Source organism: Bos taurus, chromosome 25 (genome assembly GCF_002263795.3).
Source record: "Bos taurus isolate L1 Dominette 01449 registration number 42190680 breed Hereford chromosome 25, ARS-UCD2.0, whole genome shotgun sequence".
In the NCBI taxonomy this organism is placed as follows: Eukaryota; Metazoa; Chordata; class Mammalia; order Artiodactyla; family Bovidae; genus Bos; species Bos taurus.
The window spans coordinates 38,697,981-38,715,865 of NC_037352.1; the positions used below are offsets into that span (position 1 = coordinate 38,697,981).

Sequence of the window (17,885 nt, forward strand, 5' to 3'; positions counted from 1 at the left end):
GTCAGAGGAGCTATAACTGCCAGTTGGAACAGCTGTGTGGAGGCTGTTCCTCCTTCCTCATACACTCTGAGGCCTGACTGCCGGCCTTCAACCCAGCTGTGCTGGACAGTAGTGCTGGTACTGCTGTGGGTATCCACGAGGAGTCCTTTGCTGTAAATTGGAGCTAAAGTTTGTAGCAGCCAGGACGCTGCTACCAATGTGGGGTCTTAACGTTATGTGAGTGATGCAGTGCTAAGGCATCAATAATGAACAGAATGTGAGCCAGGAGTTATCTGAGTGTTATCTAGTGGTGAATGGGGCTCAGAGTTGAGCCAGTTCTTGGTTCCAGGAAGCCTGACACTACAGGGCTTTGGATTCCTATCCCTGTAGGACTACAGAAGGCCAGAAATTCTGTCAGGAATTGTGCAAGACTTCACCAGAGAGAAACGCAAGTAGGATGTGTGTCGATACTCCGATAGAGAGAGCTGGCTGTGATGCTGTCAACTAGCCCGAAAGAGCGACTGCCAGCCCCCCAAGCATAGCAGTCTTACCCACTCTTTCATCCGTCATCTTTCCATTTAAGAAACCCAGTCTACTCACCTTAAAGGCCCCACCACTCAGAAGCTTCCTGTTTCCCTCTCTCTGCCCAGGACTCCACCCCTGGAGCACCCCGGGACTCTGACCTCTGCCCCTTCGTGTTTGTCCCCACTTGCCCGGGGTGACCTCATCCAGGCTGTCTTAAATTCCTTCTGCATGCCAGAGCCTTCCACATCTGGACTCCAGCCCCAACTCTCCCCAAGCTCCTAGCCTAACGAGTTCAAACCACACCACCAAGAACTCCCCAAATCCACCACATAAAATCTAAATCTCTTCTGTTTTCTTCAGGAATAACTCCATTCTTCTTGAGTCCTGGGGGAAAAACAGCATGATTACAATAATGTCCCCATTTGCTAGTTCATCAAATATGGGAATATAGATAAATCCAGACTCCACTTGATTAATCCCATCAGGAAACATCATTTGTTGTTAGAGTTGCAGATACTACGTCTCTCTAATGTCTTTCTTTTTAGGTCTTGTTTTCTTGACAAGGGTTTTATAAGAGTACACTGACAACTTCTCATAAACCATGGATCGTAAAATATTCAGATGACTATGATGAGACCTGCATGCTAGATCTAAAAAGATTGTAACATACCTGTTTTCCAACTGCACTAATCTCATGGGTTGGGTTTTGTGAGAAAGCCTGTTAATGAGAACTGACTAAAGATGTCCTGGTCAGAGAAGCTTGTCTGGTAAAACGAGAAGACGTGGGAACTTTTCTTCTTCACCCTGGTATCTAAAGACCAGTGTTGGTCTGTATGGTCTGGAAGCTCCATCCTCAGGGAAACTGAACACGGAGTCAGGGGGGTTGACCTGGTATCCCTGCAGCCCTTCGCACCTGTCTCTGGGGACTGAGGGTACCACTCGCCATACAGTGTTGGCCCAGTAGGCAAGGATTATCTGGCTGGTAAAGGACCGTAAGGTCAAGCCAGGGCAAATTTCATAATCATTACCATTTTTGAGAAGAATTTCCCACTGCTGCCTTTTTTCATCTTCCATACTGAAATAGTGGCAGGAGCTGATCAGAATAGCCTTTGAAGCCTCCAAGATAGTTAACATCCCAGCCTGCATGCTCTGTCCTCCAGGGCTCATCCTGGAGATTGACCTTCAGATTAATCTATTTTTACATGAGACTCAGTTCTGCAATGCTTCGTTATCTAGTCTTCAGCTCCTTAACCATAGAAGGGGAGAAAGGAGGAGTACGTGGGGCAGTCATAGAAACAGCAGTAAGGAAAAAAACCATCTGGCCAAAAGAAACGTGAGGACTCCAAGGGCCCAGCAGCCCTTGGGTAGGGTAGGGATGGCTGTGGTAGACGCCTGTGGCTTTGCTGGTAACAGCTCAGAGCGACTGGCATACACTGAGACCATAATGCGAGTTACCAACAAAAGGGTGAATTGTGTCCTCTTCACTCTTAAGAGGTTCATCCCAAATGGTTAAAAAGTGAAAATGGCACTTCTCATTCATGTTGCTGCAGATGGCATTACTTCATTCTTTTTATGGCTGAGTAGTATTCCATCGTATATATGTGTGCGCACCACTTCTTTATCAGCCCATCTGCCGGCGGACACTTAGGTCACGTCCATGCCTTGGCTTTTGTGAGTAGTGCTGCTGTGAACCTTGGGGGTGCGTGTATCTTTTCAAAGTAAAAGTTCCTGTCTTTTCTGGATGTATGCCCAAGAGTGAGATTGCTGGATCATGTGATAGCTATTTTTTTAGTTTTTTGAGAAACCCCCATCCTGTTCCCCATAGAGACTGTATCAATTTACCTTCCCTCCAACAGTGTAGGAAGGTTCCCTTTTGTCCACACCCTCTCCACCGTTTATTATTTGTAGACTTGTTGATGATGGTCATTGTGACCGGTGTGAGGTGATACCTCGTTGTAATTTTGATCTGCATTTCTCTAATAGTGATGTTGAGCATCTTTTCATGTGCCTGTTGGTCATCTATCTTTGGTAACTTTTAAAGTTGCACTTCTCCGTTCTCATATCTTTAACCCATTTTTATATCAGATTTATTTCTTTACTTCCCAATTTTTGCCAGTTCTCTGTACGCTCTAGATATTAATCTGCTTTCAGTTTTAAGTGTTCCAGATATCTTCTCCTAGTCAGTCACGCATCTGTTACCCTGTCTGTGGTGTCTTCCCTAGGATGAAACTACTCAGTTCACTAAGTGCGCCTTTGTAGTGTACGCTTTGCGGGATGTGTTTAAGAAATCCTCTCCTCACGAAAGAGCAGGTATTTGTCTGCATTCTCTTCTGTTAGGTTTAACATCTGAGAAGGTGTGGCTTCCAGTCAACGCCTTCCCTGTCTTAGAGAGCCTGACTGACCTGTGCAGCACAGCTGTCAGTCCAGGCCTCTTTGGGGATGACTGTTCATTTTATTACAATTATATTCAGCTCATGGGCTCCTCTGCTAGCATGTGAACCTCTGTGGGGTGGGAAGGAGGGGGCGGTACAGGCTCAAGGAGCAGCCAAGCTGCCTTCAGGAGACACAGGCCACAGCGAGGGTCCTGCAGGGCCTCCCTCTTTGGAAGCTTCTGCTCCTCAGGCAGAAGGCCGGGATCAGAGACCTTTGTGAGCCATCCTGCCCAGTGTCCACCAAAGGTGTTGTGAACCCTGAGTCCTGCCCCTGGTGCTGGGACCGCTGCCAGCTGTACACAGTGCCCCCTGGAACCGCACCCACCTCAGACTCGGCCCTTCCGCTGAGCGGCCTGGGCCTGAGGCCCCTCCTTCCTCCTGTGCTCAGACCTTCCGGCGCCGCCTCTGCCTGGTCCTGAAGCCCAGCTGCGTACACCTCCCCGCCTGCAGCTGGACCAGACTCGGGGGGAGAGGTGCCCAGGTGGCCTTCATTCCTGCTCAGGCTTGCGTGGCGGGGCCTGGTTTCTCTGCTTTTCTGGTTTACAGTGCATCTGTAAGTCATCCTCTAAAGAAGCTTTTTGGTGTTTGAATGGATAAATGACTGACTGAATCCTAAGTTGATGGCTTTCAGATTGTTTTGACTGTGATTTATAGTAGGAATGTATTTTACCATAAAATCAATGCATACATAAACATGAATATGTATAACTAAAGCAATAGTTTTACAAAATAAATACCCTGGTATATGGAATGCACTCTTGTATCTTTTCTGTTCTAGTTTTTGTTTTTTAAAATCCACTTACTGTATTTTACTAAAATAATTTCATAACCCACCAATGGGTTCTAGTCCATTGTTGTATGAATCATAGCTGTGAGTAGCTGGTTCCCCAGACTTGCCTTTCACAGCCTCTGCCCGCCCGCCCTTTCAAAGCTGTGAGCACAGCATGAGGCCTGAGAGACCTGGGGCCCAGGTGGAGGTGTGGCTCCAAGACCTGTGAGCTTGCCAAGGGAGGGGGCCAGTGGAGGGGGTTTGAGGACTCCACTCACTTAAGTCCTTTTTCAGAGAACACTCTTTAACCTTTTTACTCTGGGTGCGTGCCAGAGTCCTTATCACTATCTGACGGGCCCCAGACACCCCGCCCTTCTTTCAGCTCACTGGCCTTTCCACCTCCCTCCTTGCTGTTCCCATGGCCTGGAATTCCTTCCCCTAGACATCACAAAGCCTACTTTCTCTTCTCTCTTAGGTCTTTGCTTAAATACACCTTCTCAGAGAAGCCTTCCCCCGCCACCCACTTTCAAATTATGAATAGCAGCCCTTTCTGCAACCCAGCACCGTATTTTCCTCCTGAGCACCTATAATCTTGTCTCACTGTGTGTTTTACTTATATGACATATGTTGACCTTTCCCTCAGTAACTTCTGGAAAGGTGGGCGACTGGTATTTGTCCATTTTATTCCCCATTACTGAGAGTAGTCATCAGAGTATATTAGTATGCACCTGCTGGCAATGGCACCCCACTCCAGTACCCTTGCCTGGAAAATCCCATGGACGGAGGAGCCTGGTAGGCTGTAGTCCATGGGGTTACGAAGAGTCGGACACGACTGAACGACTTCACTTTCACTTTTCACTTTCATGCATTGGAGAAGGGAACGGCAACCCACTGCAGAGAATCCCAGGGACGGGGGAGCCTGGTGGGCTGCCGTCTATGGGGTCGCACAGAGTCGGACACGACTGAAGTGACTTAGCGGCTGGCATTGCCATGGGTGTTGCTTATATTGTCCCCAGGGTTCTGTTAAGTGGACATTCTAGAGAAAGTCATACGTGAATAACTATTAATGATATGAGGAAATTGATATTTTTGTGGTTATTTCAATAAAGGTAAAATTGGACTTCTATTATTCCTGGACACCCGGGAGTAATTTACATTTACATTACATCCCACCATTTCTTAGAAGTCCTGGCTGCGTAGTACAGTAAAAAGCAGACAGCCATGGCCTTGGCATAATGGCCTTTCCCAGTCAGGGTTTATGTTACCCTCTCCTAGGGAAGATCCCCTGGAGAAGGAATTGGCAACCCCACTCTGGTATTCTTGCCTGGAAAATTCCACAAACAGGAGCTTGGTGGATTACCGTCCATGGGGTTGCAGAGTCGGACCCAACTGAGCACACCCGGCGCTCTCCAGACAGCCCAGCTATCTCCACAAGTCTCCGCGCCTTTACAGCTTCCTGTCCCTAGGGGTCAGCAGCAGCACAGAAACCAGATATGAACCGCCTGGTCTGATTGTCACCTGATCTTGGTGAATCCGAAGAAAAGGGGTGTTTGGCTTCCTTCTAAGCTGCAGGAATGAGATTGGGAGATTTCTTTTTTCAGAATCTCATTCTCTGCATAGAAGTGGTAGGGTGTGCATCCAGTGCACACATTTTTTAAAATTCCCATAGTTGTGTGTGTGTGTGTGTGTGTGTGTGTCCATCAAAAAAAAGGAGCACTATGGAATCTTGCCCAGAGACGCCCATTCTGCAGTAATGTTGCCCAGAGCTGTTGCCTGGCCACACCCAGATTTTAATTTCTACATTCAAAAATCAAAAGGTTCTTCTGTCTCAGATTATTCAATTTGAAGGATAGAGAGACATCTTCTAGGAGAGCTTGGCTTCTTGTAGAGGCATGATGTAATCCAGTAATTACAAGACATCACCAAAAGAATTAATGTTTGAATTTTGTTCATCGTTAAGAAAATTAGGCCCAGGCAGGCTGGACTTGTCTTGTTGGGGTGAGGGGTGGGCAGGAGGAACCTGTGATCTGACCTCAGGTGGTCACTGACCTTCCAGACCCCCTGGGAAGAGCCTGACTGACTGTGATTTGAGTCCTAATTGCTCTAAACTAGAGGCTCTCACAGGCAGTATGAAGACCCTTTCATTGGAAATGAAGAGAGATCTGTTTCCACATATTGAAGCTATAGGAGAAAATTGACCAAGAATATCTTACTTTAAATACATGCAGTACTTTCTCAAGCACCTTCTGCAGGCATTTGGCCATTAACTTCTTGATAATAACCTATCTGTAAGTTTTGTGCATTAGGTTGGGGAAAGGTTTTAAGGAGCAAAGAAAAGAATGCAGTGGGAAAGGATAACCCATATCCTTAAGGCATAAACTTTGATGGACTAACTTGAAGTTGTCCCACATGTAACTTGACTTTGTCGTAAAACTATCACCACATTTTGTGTAATTTTAAAGAAAAAGATGTGATAGAGTTCTTTGGAGAAGAGATCAGTTTACCTGGAGGTTTCATGTGCCTTTTCCCACGTAAAATGCAGAAGCCCCCAGAACAGGGTAGGCTAGCTACATTTGTAACTCTTTATGGAGAGGAATGTGCTTTGTCTGCCCACCATCATCTCTGTAATTTTTCATCCATTCAGCCCCTTGTGTATGTCAGACCTAGTGCAAGGCCCTAGAAATCTGAAGATAATTGAGACATAGTATGGAAGAAGATAGGCTCCTTTCAATCAGGAATTTCTGCTGGCCTAGTCACCAGTGGATCCCCGTGTGGCACATAGCAGGCACTCAGGGGATGACCTTTTTTGAATAGATGGACCCTCCACTCCAAGCCTGTCTGTAGTGATTAGCAGGGCATAGACTATGCCTTCAAGGAGTGCCTGACCTCTTGGAGATGTGATGTAATCAGATAATCACGAGGCACTATTAAAGGCGTTGTAATAGCGTTGGAGCCAAGGGCTCTGGGAGTACAGAGAAAAAGTACCAGCTTCTGACTGAGTCAGTTAGGTTTCCCAGAACCCCTAGTATTTGAAATGAGAGCTGATGAGTAGGTGTTGCCAGCAGAGAAAGGACACCTCGGCAGAGCTTTGCAAGGCTGAAGTGTCAGGCGTGGAGCCCTGGCAGGAGGCCAGCGTGCTAGCCTGAGTGCTGGCTCAGAACAGGCGTGCTCTGGACAGCTGCTTGTCTAAGCATCTCTCCTGCCCCGTCCTGCTTCCCCTCCTCCAGCAGATGCCCTTCGGCTGTGAGCTGCAGCGCCGCCTCTGCACACCTCCCCGCACTCCTGACCCTCACCTGGCTTTAGTTCCCCAGATGTTCCTTGTCTTCTGAAAGAGTGGACATTTTATCTGTTTGGTGGTCCGCCCACTCCCACCACCCCCCCCCACCCCCAGAATGTAGACTCTAGGAGGGCAGGGACTTCGTTTGTTCACCGATGGCTTGCTGAGAACAGTGCTGATCCACGTGGCAGATCTCAGGCGAAGGAGGGAAAGGGGAGGTGTCCTTACCCCTCTCAGTGCAGAGTGCTCCAGAACAGCATTGTGATGGTCATGGTCTCAGCCACAGTCAGCAGCAGGTCTTCACCTGTCCTGGTCCTGGCCACCTTTGGGGAAGTGAGTGGCAGGTATTTGTAAGGAAAGGCCCTGGGGCTGGTTGAGGGAAGGACCAGGTCGTTGGTAGTTGGTTCTGGTGTGGAAGGCTCATGTGTGTACATCTAATGGGAATCTCAAGACACACTTTGAGACGTGAAGCTGGCAGAAAGCGGCAGGAGCAGCTGCTTCCTCACGTGTCCAGCCAGGGACTGCCCTGTGGTTCGCAGATTCCTGTCATTATTATTAAGAAACCATGTCCTCAGGTTTATTCCTAGTCCATCCTGCCTCTTCATGGGTCCTTCCCAGCTCTCCAGGAAACGGGGGAAGCAGGCATCCTGTGCAGCTGCAGCTGGGTGTCCACACCTCGGTGCCCTGATGCCCAGGGTTCTACATGACCTCGCTGACCCTTCCTCTGCGGTTTCCCCTACATAAGATGCCCATTGTAACCTCAGAGCTGGTCTCATACCCTCGTGCCCTTGGGTTTCCAGTGAGCAATGACCTGTTCTTGCTCGCAACACCATGCCAGGAGGCAGTGAGAGTAGAGGGGAAGCACAAATGGATTTGAGCAGACTTGAGTCCATAGCTCGATAACCTTATGAGCAAGTTAATTTGCCTCTCTTCTGTTTTCTCTTCCTTTTCTCATTTACTTAACCAAAAGAAAAAGGCGGGGGCGGATAATGGCCAAGTAGTATTGCTGTGAAGACTGAATAAAACGTGTATGTGAACAGCCTGTACTGGAAGATAAGTCTGAAACCTTGAGCCAGGGAAACTGAGTGGGATATCTGAGTTCGAGATGCTTTTTAAAGATGGTCCCTACCATACAGATGACATTTCAACAAGAAATGCATCTAAAGAGCCAAAGCTGAAAAAACAATCTCCTTTGTAAAGTCAAGTCCCTTTCTGAAATCATGTAGGGAAACTGGCCCTCTTATTCCTGATCAGAAATGATAGACATGTAGCCATTTGCCAGTCACAGATCAGCCTCACTGCTGCAGGCTGATTGCTGGCCCCACTGGGCTAAGGAACAAAGTTGCAGAGGGCTGTGGAACAAGTTCACAGAAGGCGATGGCACCCCACTCCAGTACTCTTGCCTGGAGAATCCCATGGACGGAGGAGCCTGGTGGGCTGCAGTCCATGGGGTCGCTAAGAGTCGGACACGACTGAGCGACTTCACTTTTCACTTTTCACTTTCCTGCATTGGAGAAGGAAATGGCAACCCACTCCAGTGTTCTTGCCTGGAGAATCCCAGGGACTGCGGAGCCTGGTGGGCTGGTGTCTGTGGGGTCGCACAGAGTCGGACACAATTGAAGTGACTTACCAGCAGCAGCAGCAGTGGAAGAAGTTAGGCCCAGAACTGAATCCAGACTCTAGGGCTTGTTCTCCAAGTTGTTTATAGGGCCCTTGTCCTGTATGTGCTGGGCGGGGGTGGGGGGTGGAGTATGGGTGGGGGGGTGTCCCTGCAGGGTCCTGCTGCCTAGCAAGGCATCCCTCCTGCCGCCATGAGCAGCCAGAATGGTCTTTTAAAAATGTAAATTAGATCATTGTGCTTCCCACCCATCAGCCTGGCTTTTCAAATGCCTCCCTCCTGCTTCAGCAGCTGCACCAGGGTTGACCACTGTCCACTCTCAGCTCTCCCCCTTGGGCTCCAGCTAATGCCAGCTCCCTCAGCCCCGCAGATGAGACAGGCCGTCCCCCGCCCCCACGCCAGAGCCCTCACCCCTGCTCCTCCCTCTGCCTAGAGCACCCTTCCCCCAAATCCGCTCACTCTGTTCATCCCTGAGGGCTCGGCTTCAACACCATATCCTCAGAGAGGCTTCCCTCGTCCCTGGGCTGATTCTTAACTCTCCTGCTTTACAGCACCCAGTGCTTTTCCTCTAAAATGTTCCTACCACAGTTGTAGCTATATATCCTGTTCGTTTAATGTTTTCTTCACCAGAACATAAACCCCAAGAAGTCTGACTTGCTTATTGCTATATGCCCAGCATCTGATATAGCCCTTGACAAATGATAAAAATTCAGCAAATATTGAGAGTGAATAAATAAGCTAGTCTAAAATTAAACTTGTATTCTCACCTCTACCACCCACCCTCACTCAGATCTGCTTCTCCTTCTGCAACACTTGATCCAAGTCCATGTTTCCAGCAACCCAGTCCTGCAGACTCTTCCAGTTTCTGCTTAACTGTCTTCCTGCCTCTTGTCTCAGGCTCTTCAGTCTGTCAGAGCTTTTGGAAATGCAAGCCCAGGCAGATTGCTGCCCTGTCTAGTTCCCTTTTTCCATGACTGTCCGAGCTCTAGAGCAGTAGATGTATGATTTTGTGATTGCTCTTTGTGATTGCTCTCTCTGTCGGGGGAAAAGAAATGTATACAGCAGAATTCCCCCCAGAGTGTGTGTTTATTTATTTATAAGTTGTGTGTTTGTACTACTGTTGTAACATACATTGCAAAATATAAATATAGAAAGTTTTAAAGGGTAGGATGAAATAAATACTTTTAAATAATTTTAGTTTAAAATTTGTTTTAATTTAATGATAAAAGCTTTCATGCTTATTAAAATATTAGCACCCTGAATATGTTTGATAGTTGAAATGCTTGAGAGTCTGGTTCTACTTTTTTTTTTTTTAGCCGTGCAGTGCAGCTTATGGGATCTTAGTTCCCTGACCAGAGATTGAACCCATGGCCTCAAAAGTGAAAGCATGGGGTCCTAACCACTGGACTACCAGGGAAGTCCCTGGTTCACACATCTTCCATACTTTAGGCTGTTGTAGCTGGGAAGGGCGACTCACTAAAAGATGTCAATCCAAAGGGATATTAGTTGCCTGTGTGTTCTCATCACTCATAATACTGGTTTTATTCAGTCCCATGAAGATGCCAGCTCCTCAGAGAATCCTTGTCTGACTTCACCCCTCCCCCTACTCTGCCGTCTCTCACGTGCTTGTGTGTGTGCACACGCACACGTGTGTACACTATTGTACTTAGCTCCACTGTGCTGTACTTGGTTTGCTCATGTATCTAACTTCCTCGGCATCCTTACCATAGAGAAAATAGAACTTCGCAAATCCCCTTAGTGACAGGAAGGAAAGCCCACTGGTTGTGCCCGAGCTTTGACCTTGCCAAGCTTGATTGATTCCCAGGGTTCTAGCATCCATCTCGTTGTCTGCTTTTCTGTCTTACTATGAAACTCTGACTGGATTTGGCTAGTATTATCCGTGTGTCACTTGGGTCTTGAGGTGGGGAGAACCAGTGACTTTGACAACTGGAAGACACATGTGGCCTGAATGCCCACAGCCCTGTGGCTTCTAGAGTATGCCGAGCATCTGTGAATGGCCACATGCCTGGGCCTCAGCTTTTGTTTAAGAGTTCTGAGGATTTACAGCCCCATCATTTTTTGAGTACCTGAGATGGCAGAGCAGAGACCTGGAATTCAGAGATTCTATTTGAATTGGCCACAGCCCCATGCCCCATGCCCCATATCTTATGCTTGCGACATCTCTCCCCAGGAGAGTAAGTCTGGAAGTTTCCCTGAAGGAACAATTCAGAAGTAAGGGAGCAGCTTATACTCTGTTCCGCTTCTGAGACAGAGCTGGAGTCAGGCAGGTAAGATGCAGAGTGACAAGGAACGCAGCAACTTGAGAGCAGGCCTGGGGCCAGGGCGAGCACAGAGCGCTGAGTGGTGACTTGGACCCTTGTCACCCTTGGTCTCCTCTCTCAGGTTCTTTGCCAGCAGCAGGAGGCCCTGCTACATGTAGATGATGACCTGGGACACCGTCTGCTACCTTTGAGAAAGCTGTTTCTATGAAGAAATGTCAGCTCCCTGACAGGGTCATCTGAAACTAAACGTGATCTTCTGCCTTACCCATTAAACATTTAAGCAGCAGAAAATGGATGAACAGGAGCCATTGAGTGCTTTCTTTATAGTGCAGAGTTAAGACCTTAATGAATAGGCACATCACCTTGAGGCATCTTAAGCGCTAAAGGGCAGCATAAAAGCTTAACCAGAAATCTCCCTGATACCATTAGGAACACGGACTGGTAGCTGCTCCTTAACGAGGTAACCAGTATGTGCATGCCTTCCTCATCAAAAAGGAAGGAGCTGACTTTTCTGTGTGTTTGCGATGGTGATGAATTCAGCTGCTTCCTCCTGATCGGAAATGCACAAGGGTGATGGAGAGTCTCCCTGATTAGATTTGAGAGCCAGGATGTGCACGTCCTGCGTGTTTTGAAGTTCCTTGTCGGCTGTGTACTCTGCCTTACAAATGGTCCTTGGGACTTTCATTAACCTTACTTTGAAGAATTGACTATCTTCACATTAGAAGTGTTCCAGAACATTCCTTCTAATACTGTTTAAGCATTTGTTGCATTTAGGAACAAAGCCTATCTGTACTTCAGAGGATTACCTCTTAGTAAAACGCACACTGTGCTTAGAAGAGAGGGTACGTTGTGAAGAAACATCAGAGAAAGCTCCAAATGTAAAATCCACCCAGCCTGCTGTTTGCTTGCCATATTTTAACTGTGGGTTTCTAGTCTCTTCAAAAGACATTTCGTTTTATTCGTTGAGACCCCTGATCCCTTCAGTGAGAAGAACATGCCTGAAAATCCACGCATGGACCCACAGAAGAGCCACTGTGATGTTGGAAGTGAGCAGTGGCTTCTCGGTGACCCCTCACTCACAGCTGACTCAGCTTGGCCGAGTCACCTTACTGTTGTGGACCTGTGCCTCACCTAGAAGGTGGGTTCTTCCCTGTGAAGAAGGTCCCATGAACTAATAACTGGGTCACCAGGAGTGCTGGAAAGCACACTCTGGATGCTATGCATTGTTTTCAAGCTGTTGTTCCTGGTGGGTGGCTAGGTTGGTATTGTTTGAAGGTTAGGGTCTAGATACCAGCTCATCTGTTCTCCAGCAGTTGTTTATCCTCCAGTTTCCTAGAATAGTCAGACACAAGGTCTTTTAAAAATGGGTTTTGTGCTGCTTTATGTTTGGGTGTATAATAATGAAGTCACTACCGACTTAGTTTCTGTTTGCTGACAGATGTAGGTAGTAGACCAGACAGCATCAGGACCCGTTGGAAGCAACAACATTTAACAGACAATCTCTGACCAGCTCCTCTCAACCCCACCCCCACCCCATCCCGTTGATTGAAGCCTTTTTATGAGAAAGAGCTATTCAGGTTCTCAGTTCTTCATGCAGTCCATTCTGTTTCTTTTTAAAATTTTTTATGTTTCAATTAGGTAGTGCATTTATGTAATATATGATTCAAGGAGCCCACAGCCCACTTTCCAGCCACTCAGGATAATCAGTACTACCAGTTCTTGGGTATCCTTTCAGGCTGATTTTTGTATATCACTATATTCTCCCACCACCACCTTTTTTGATATAGAAATGCTATTACACAGAATTATCTTTTAAAATCAGCAACCTGCTTGTGTTACTTCCATGCTTGACACCTTTGACTCCTCCTAGCACTCTTAGGATAAAAATCAGACCAATAATCATGTCCTACAAAGTCTCACTTGACTTCACATTCCAGGATGTCTGGCTCTAGGTGAGTGACCACACCATGGTGATTATCTGGGTCGTGAAGCTCTTTTTTGTACAGTTCTTCTGTGTATTCTTGCCATCTCTTCTTAATATCTTCTGCTTCTGTTAGGTCCCTACCATTTCTGTCCCTTATCAAGCCCATCTTTGCATGAAATGTTCCCTTGGTATCTCTAATTTTCTTGAAGAGATCTCTAGTCTTTCCCATTTAGTTGTCCTCTGTTTCTTTGCATTGATCGCTGAGGAAGGCTTTCTTATCTTTATCTCTCCTTGCTATTCTTTGGAACTCTGCATTCAGATGTTTATATCTTTCCTTTTCTCCTTTGCTTTTCGCTTCTCTTCTTTTCACAGCTATTTGTAAGGCCTCCTCAGACAGCCATTTTGCTTTTTTGCATTTCTTTTCCATGGGAATGGTCTTGATCCCTGTCTCCTGTACAATGTCACAAACCTCCATCCATAGTTCATCAGGTACCCTGTCTATCAGATCTAGTCCCTTAAATCTATTTCTCACTTCCACTGTATAATCATAAGGGATTTGATTTAGGTCATACCTGAATGGTCTAGTGGTTTTCCTACTTTATTCAATTTAAGTCTGAATTTGGCAATAATGAGTTCATGATCTGAGCCACAGTCAGCTCCTGGTCTTGTTTTTGCTGACTGTATAGAGCTTCTCCATCTTTGGCTGCAAAGAATATAATCAGTCTGATTCAGTGTTGACCATCTGGTGATGTCCATGGGTAGAGTCTTCTCTTGTGTTGTTGGAAGAGGGTTTTTGCTATGACCAATGCGTTCTCTTGGCAGAACTCTATTAGCCTTTGCCCTGCTTCATTCCGTACTCCGAGGCCAAATTTGCCCGTTACTACAAGTGTTTCTTGACTTCCTACTTTTGCATTCCAGTCCCCTATAATGAAAAGGACATCTTTTTTGGGTGTTAGTTCTAAAAGGTCTTGTAGGTCTTCATAGAACCGTTCAACTTCAGCTTCTTCAGCATTTCTGGTTGGGGCATAGGCTTAGATTACCGTGATATTGAATGGTTTGCCTTGGAAATGAATAGAGATCATTCTATCATTTTTGAGATTGCATCCAATCTCTGACTCTTTTGTTAACCATGATGGCTACTCCATTTCTTCTACGGGATTCCTGCCCATAGTAGTAGATATAATGGTCATCTGAGTTAAATTCACCCATTCCAGTCCATTTTAGTTTGCTGATTCCTAAGAATGTTGACGTTCATGCTTGCCATCTCCTGTTTGACCACTTCCAATTTGCCTTGATTCATGGACCTAACATTCCAAATTCCTATGCAATATTGCTCTTTACAGCATCTGACCTTGCTAGAACTATCACCAGTCACATCCACAGCTGGGTATTGTTTTTGTTTGGCTCCATCCCTTCATTCTTCCTGGAGTTATTTCTCCACTGATCTCCAGTAGCATATTGGGCACCTACCAACCTGGGGAGTTCCTCTTTCAGTATCCTATTGTTTTGCCTTGTCATACTGTTCAGTATGACAAGGCAGAAGCATCACTACGAACAAAGCTACTGGAGGTGATGGAATTCCAGTTGAGCTCTTTCAAATCCTGAAAGATGATGCTGTGAAAGTACTGCACTCAATATGCCACCAAATTTGGAAAACTCAGCAGTGGCCACAGGACTGGAAAAGGTCAGTTTTCATTTCAATCCCAAAGAAAGGCAATGGCAAAGAATGCTCAAACTACTGCACAATTGAACTCATCTCACACACTAGTAAAGTAATGCTCAAAATTCTCCAAGCCAGGCTTCAGCAATAATGTGAACCGTGCACTTCCTGATGTTCAAGCTGGTTTTAGAAAAGGCAGAGGAACCAGAGATCAAATTGCCAACATCTGCTGGATCATCAAAAAAGCAAGAGAGTTCCAGAAAAACATCTATTTCTGCTTCATTGACTATGCCAAAGCCTTTGACTGTGTGGATCACAATAAACTGTGGACAATTCTGAAAGAGATGGGAATACCAGACCACCTGACCTGCCTCTTGAGAAGCCTATATGCAGGTCAGGAAGCAACAGTTAGAACTGGACATGGAACAACAGACTGGTTCCAAATAGGATAAGGAGTACATCAAGGCTGTATATTGTCACCCTGTTTATTTAACTTATATGCAGAGTACATCATGAGAAACACTAGGCTTGAAGAAGCACAAGCTGGAATCAAGATTGCCGGGAGAAATATCAGTAACCTCAGATATGCAGATAACACCACCCGTATGGCAGAAGGTGAAGAGGAACTCAAAAGCCTCTTGATGAAAGTGAAAGAGGAGAGTGAAAAAGTTGGCTTAAAGCTCAACATTCAGAAAACTAAGATCATGGCATCCGGCCCCATCACTTCATGGGAAATAGATGGGGAAACAGTGGGAACAGTGTCAGACTTTATTTTGGGGGGTTCCAAAATCACTGCAGATGGTGACTGCAGCCATGAAATTAAAAGACGCTTACTCCTTGGAAGGAAAGTTATGACCAACCTAGATAGCATATTGAAAAGCAGAGACATTACTTTGCCAACAAAGGTCCATCTAGTCAAGGCTGTGGTTTTTCCTGTGGTCATGTATGGATGTGAGAGTTGGACTGTGAAGAAAGCTGAGCACTGAAGAATTGATGCTTTTAAACTGTGGTGTTGAGAGTCCCTTGGACTCCAAGGAGGTCCAACCAGTCCATCCTAAAGGAGATCAGTCCTGGGTGTTCATTGGAAGGAATGATGCTAAAGCTGAAACCAATACTTTGGCCACCTCATGCGAAGAGTTGACTCATTGGAAAAGACTCTGATGCTGGGAGGGATTGGGGGCAGGAGGAGAACGGGACGACAGAGGATGAGATGGCTGGATGGCATCACCGACTTGACGGACGTGACTTAAGAGTAAACTCCGGGAGTTGGTGATGGACAGGGAGGCCTGGCGTGCTGCAATTCATGGGGTTGCAAAGAGTTGGACGCGACTGAGCAACTGAACTGAACTGGCAAAGCCTCACACAGACAGGCTTCAGTGGGCCTCGCCAGGCCTATTTTCAGTATCTGCAGTCCAGCTTCAGGGACCAAACTTACCCAACTTCCTCTGCCAGCATCTTTCTCTCACTGTTCCTCTGTCTGGAATGCTATTCTCCTTTTGCTTTCTTTGACTCATCTTCCTAATCTCAGGCTCCACTTCCTCAAGCCTTCGCTGGCCCCCAGGCCAAACAAAGCTGATAACACCATCTTTTCCTTCATTGTACTTATTACGGTGGTGATTTCCATTTATGGAAATTACATTTGATTCATGTTTCTTTAAATTCTTGTTGTTGATGTAAGATAGTTTCCAGCGTATATGAGAATATTTTGTAAATTGTGATGGGTCCTCAAATAAAAAGTAATACTTTTTAAAATTTTTATTTATAAATGAAGTTATGCTATGGAGGATGATAGCCATGTTTTTTGAGTGAGGGGTGGCTGAGGGGATGTTTCCCTTAACAACCCCTAGTGATCCTAATCTAGGTTGTCCTTCGGTTCAGTTTTAACACAAGTAGTGTCTGCCAGACCAATGCTGGAATAGTGGGTGGAACCAGCCCTCAAACAGCTCACAGCATTTTAATTTTAAAAGCCCAAGACCACATAAATCTATCCTTTTAGATTTATGTTTTTTTCAAGCGACTCTTGGAATTTTTAGAAAGCCTTATACAAATTGGGTGATGGGAGCAGTGCTGTATTTTGATCTAAAGAGAGAGAAATTTCCTCATGGTTCCTTCTAATGATTCTTCTTCTGTTGAGAGATGTCTTAAGAAATATCCCTGCTGAAAGGGAGAGCGATCCTCCAAAAGAATTCAAGACAAGTGAAGCTTGTTTCACATTCCCTGTTGTTGAATGGAAACTTATATGGTATCTCTTCACCAAGAGCTGTCTTTGTGTCTCTCCTTTATCCCCAGGAAACCTGTAGGAAGTGTCAAGGACTCTGGAAAGAGCACAACGGCCTCACTTGTGAGGAGCTGGCTGAAAAAGATGACATCAAGTACCGAACATCTATGTGAGTAACATGGTTTGGGGAGCCTACTGACTGATTCTCAACTCCCCCATTAACCTGTCTTTGTGGGGGGGCGGGGCATGGCGGGCAGTAAATGCTGTGTGAAAAAACAGGCTCTCAAGCTACTTCAGTCTAGAATAAGCTCAAGGGGGCAACCTAACCCCATTACAACCTCTAGAATGCAACATAATGCCGTCAGTCAGAACCATTGCTGTATAGTGCTCCTTATGTATCTGGGCACTTTACAGATACTAACTTTATAAATGCATTGACTTACGTAATACAGATGTCTGTTTCTCTCTCATAATAGTCCAGCCCTGCCAGGCCGATAGAGCGCATCTGTCCCATGAGGTCTTTCAAAAACCTCGTTCTCTTTATCTCATCACTTCGTCATTCCCTAGAGGAGTGTTCTCACCTCCATGGTTGTGACTAAGTTGCAACCATATTTGCACTCCAGCCCATAGGAGAGGAGAGAGACAGAAACATTATTTCTGCTCATACCCTGTTGCTCTAGACTGAACCGCATGCTCACAGTCGGGCCCCAAGGCAGACTCCATATGTAGTCTCTAGCTGGCTGATTTTTTGGTCCAGCTTGAATTTGAAGGGTAAGGAGTGGGTTTTGTAACCAAGAAAATGAAGGGGGAAATGGCTGTTTAGGGCAGTTAACAATCTCCAAGTCTCCACCAGAGATGGGTACTGTTATGGCTTAAAGCTCAACATTCAAAAAACGAAGATCATGGCATCTAGTCCCATCACTTCATGGGAAATAGATGGGGAAACAGTGGAAACAGTGTCAGACTTTATTTTGTGGGGTTCCAAAATCACTGCAGATGGTGATTGCAGCCATGAAACTAAAAGACGCTTACTCCTTGGAAGGAAAGTTATGACCAACCTAGATAGCATATTGAAAAGCAGAGACGTTACTTTGCCAACAAAGGTCCGTCTAGTCAAGGCTATGGTTTTTCCAGTGGTCATGTATGGATGTGAGAGTTGGACTGTGAAGAAGGCTGAGCACCGAAGAATTGATGCTTTTGA

General features: G+C 46.1%; 1 protein-coding gene across 7 annotated transcripts in view; it reads left to right on the forward strand.

The window, feature by feature from the left end:
- RNF216 (ring finger protein 216) overlaps positions 1-17,885 on the forward strand; it is a 120,695-nt gene that overhangs the window by 81,480 nt on the left and 21,330 nt on the right. For all 7 annotated transcript variants that reach the window (XM_059881385.1, XM_059881386.1, XM_059881384.1 and 4 more), the window contains one exon: positions 16,756-16,853. In XM_059881385.1, coding sequence (XP_059737368.1) covers positions 16,756-16,853 — 98 coding nt within the window. The remainder of the gene's footprint in view (positions 1-16,755; positions 16,854-17,885) is intronic.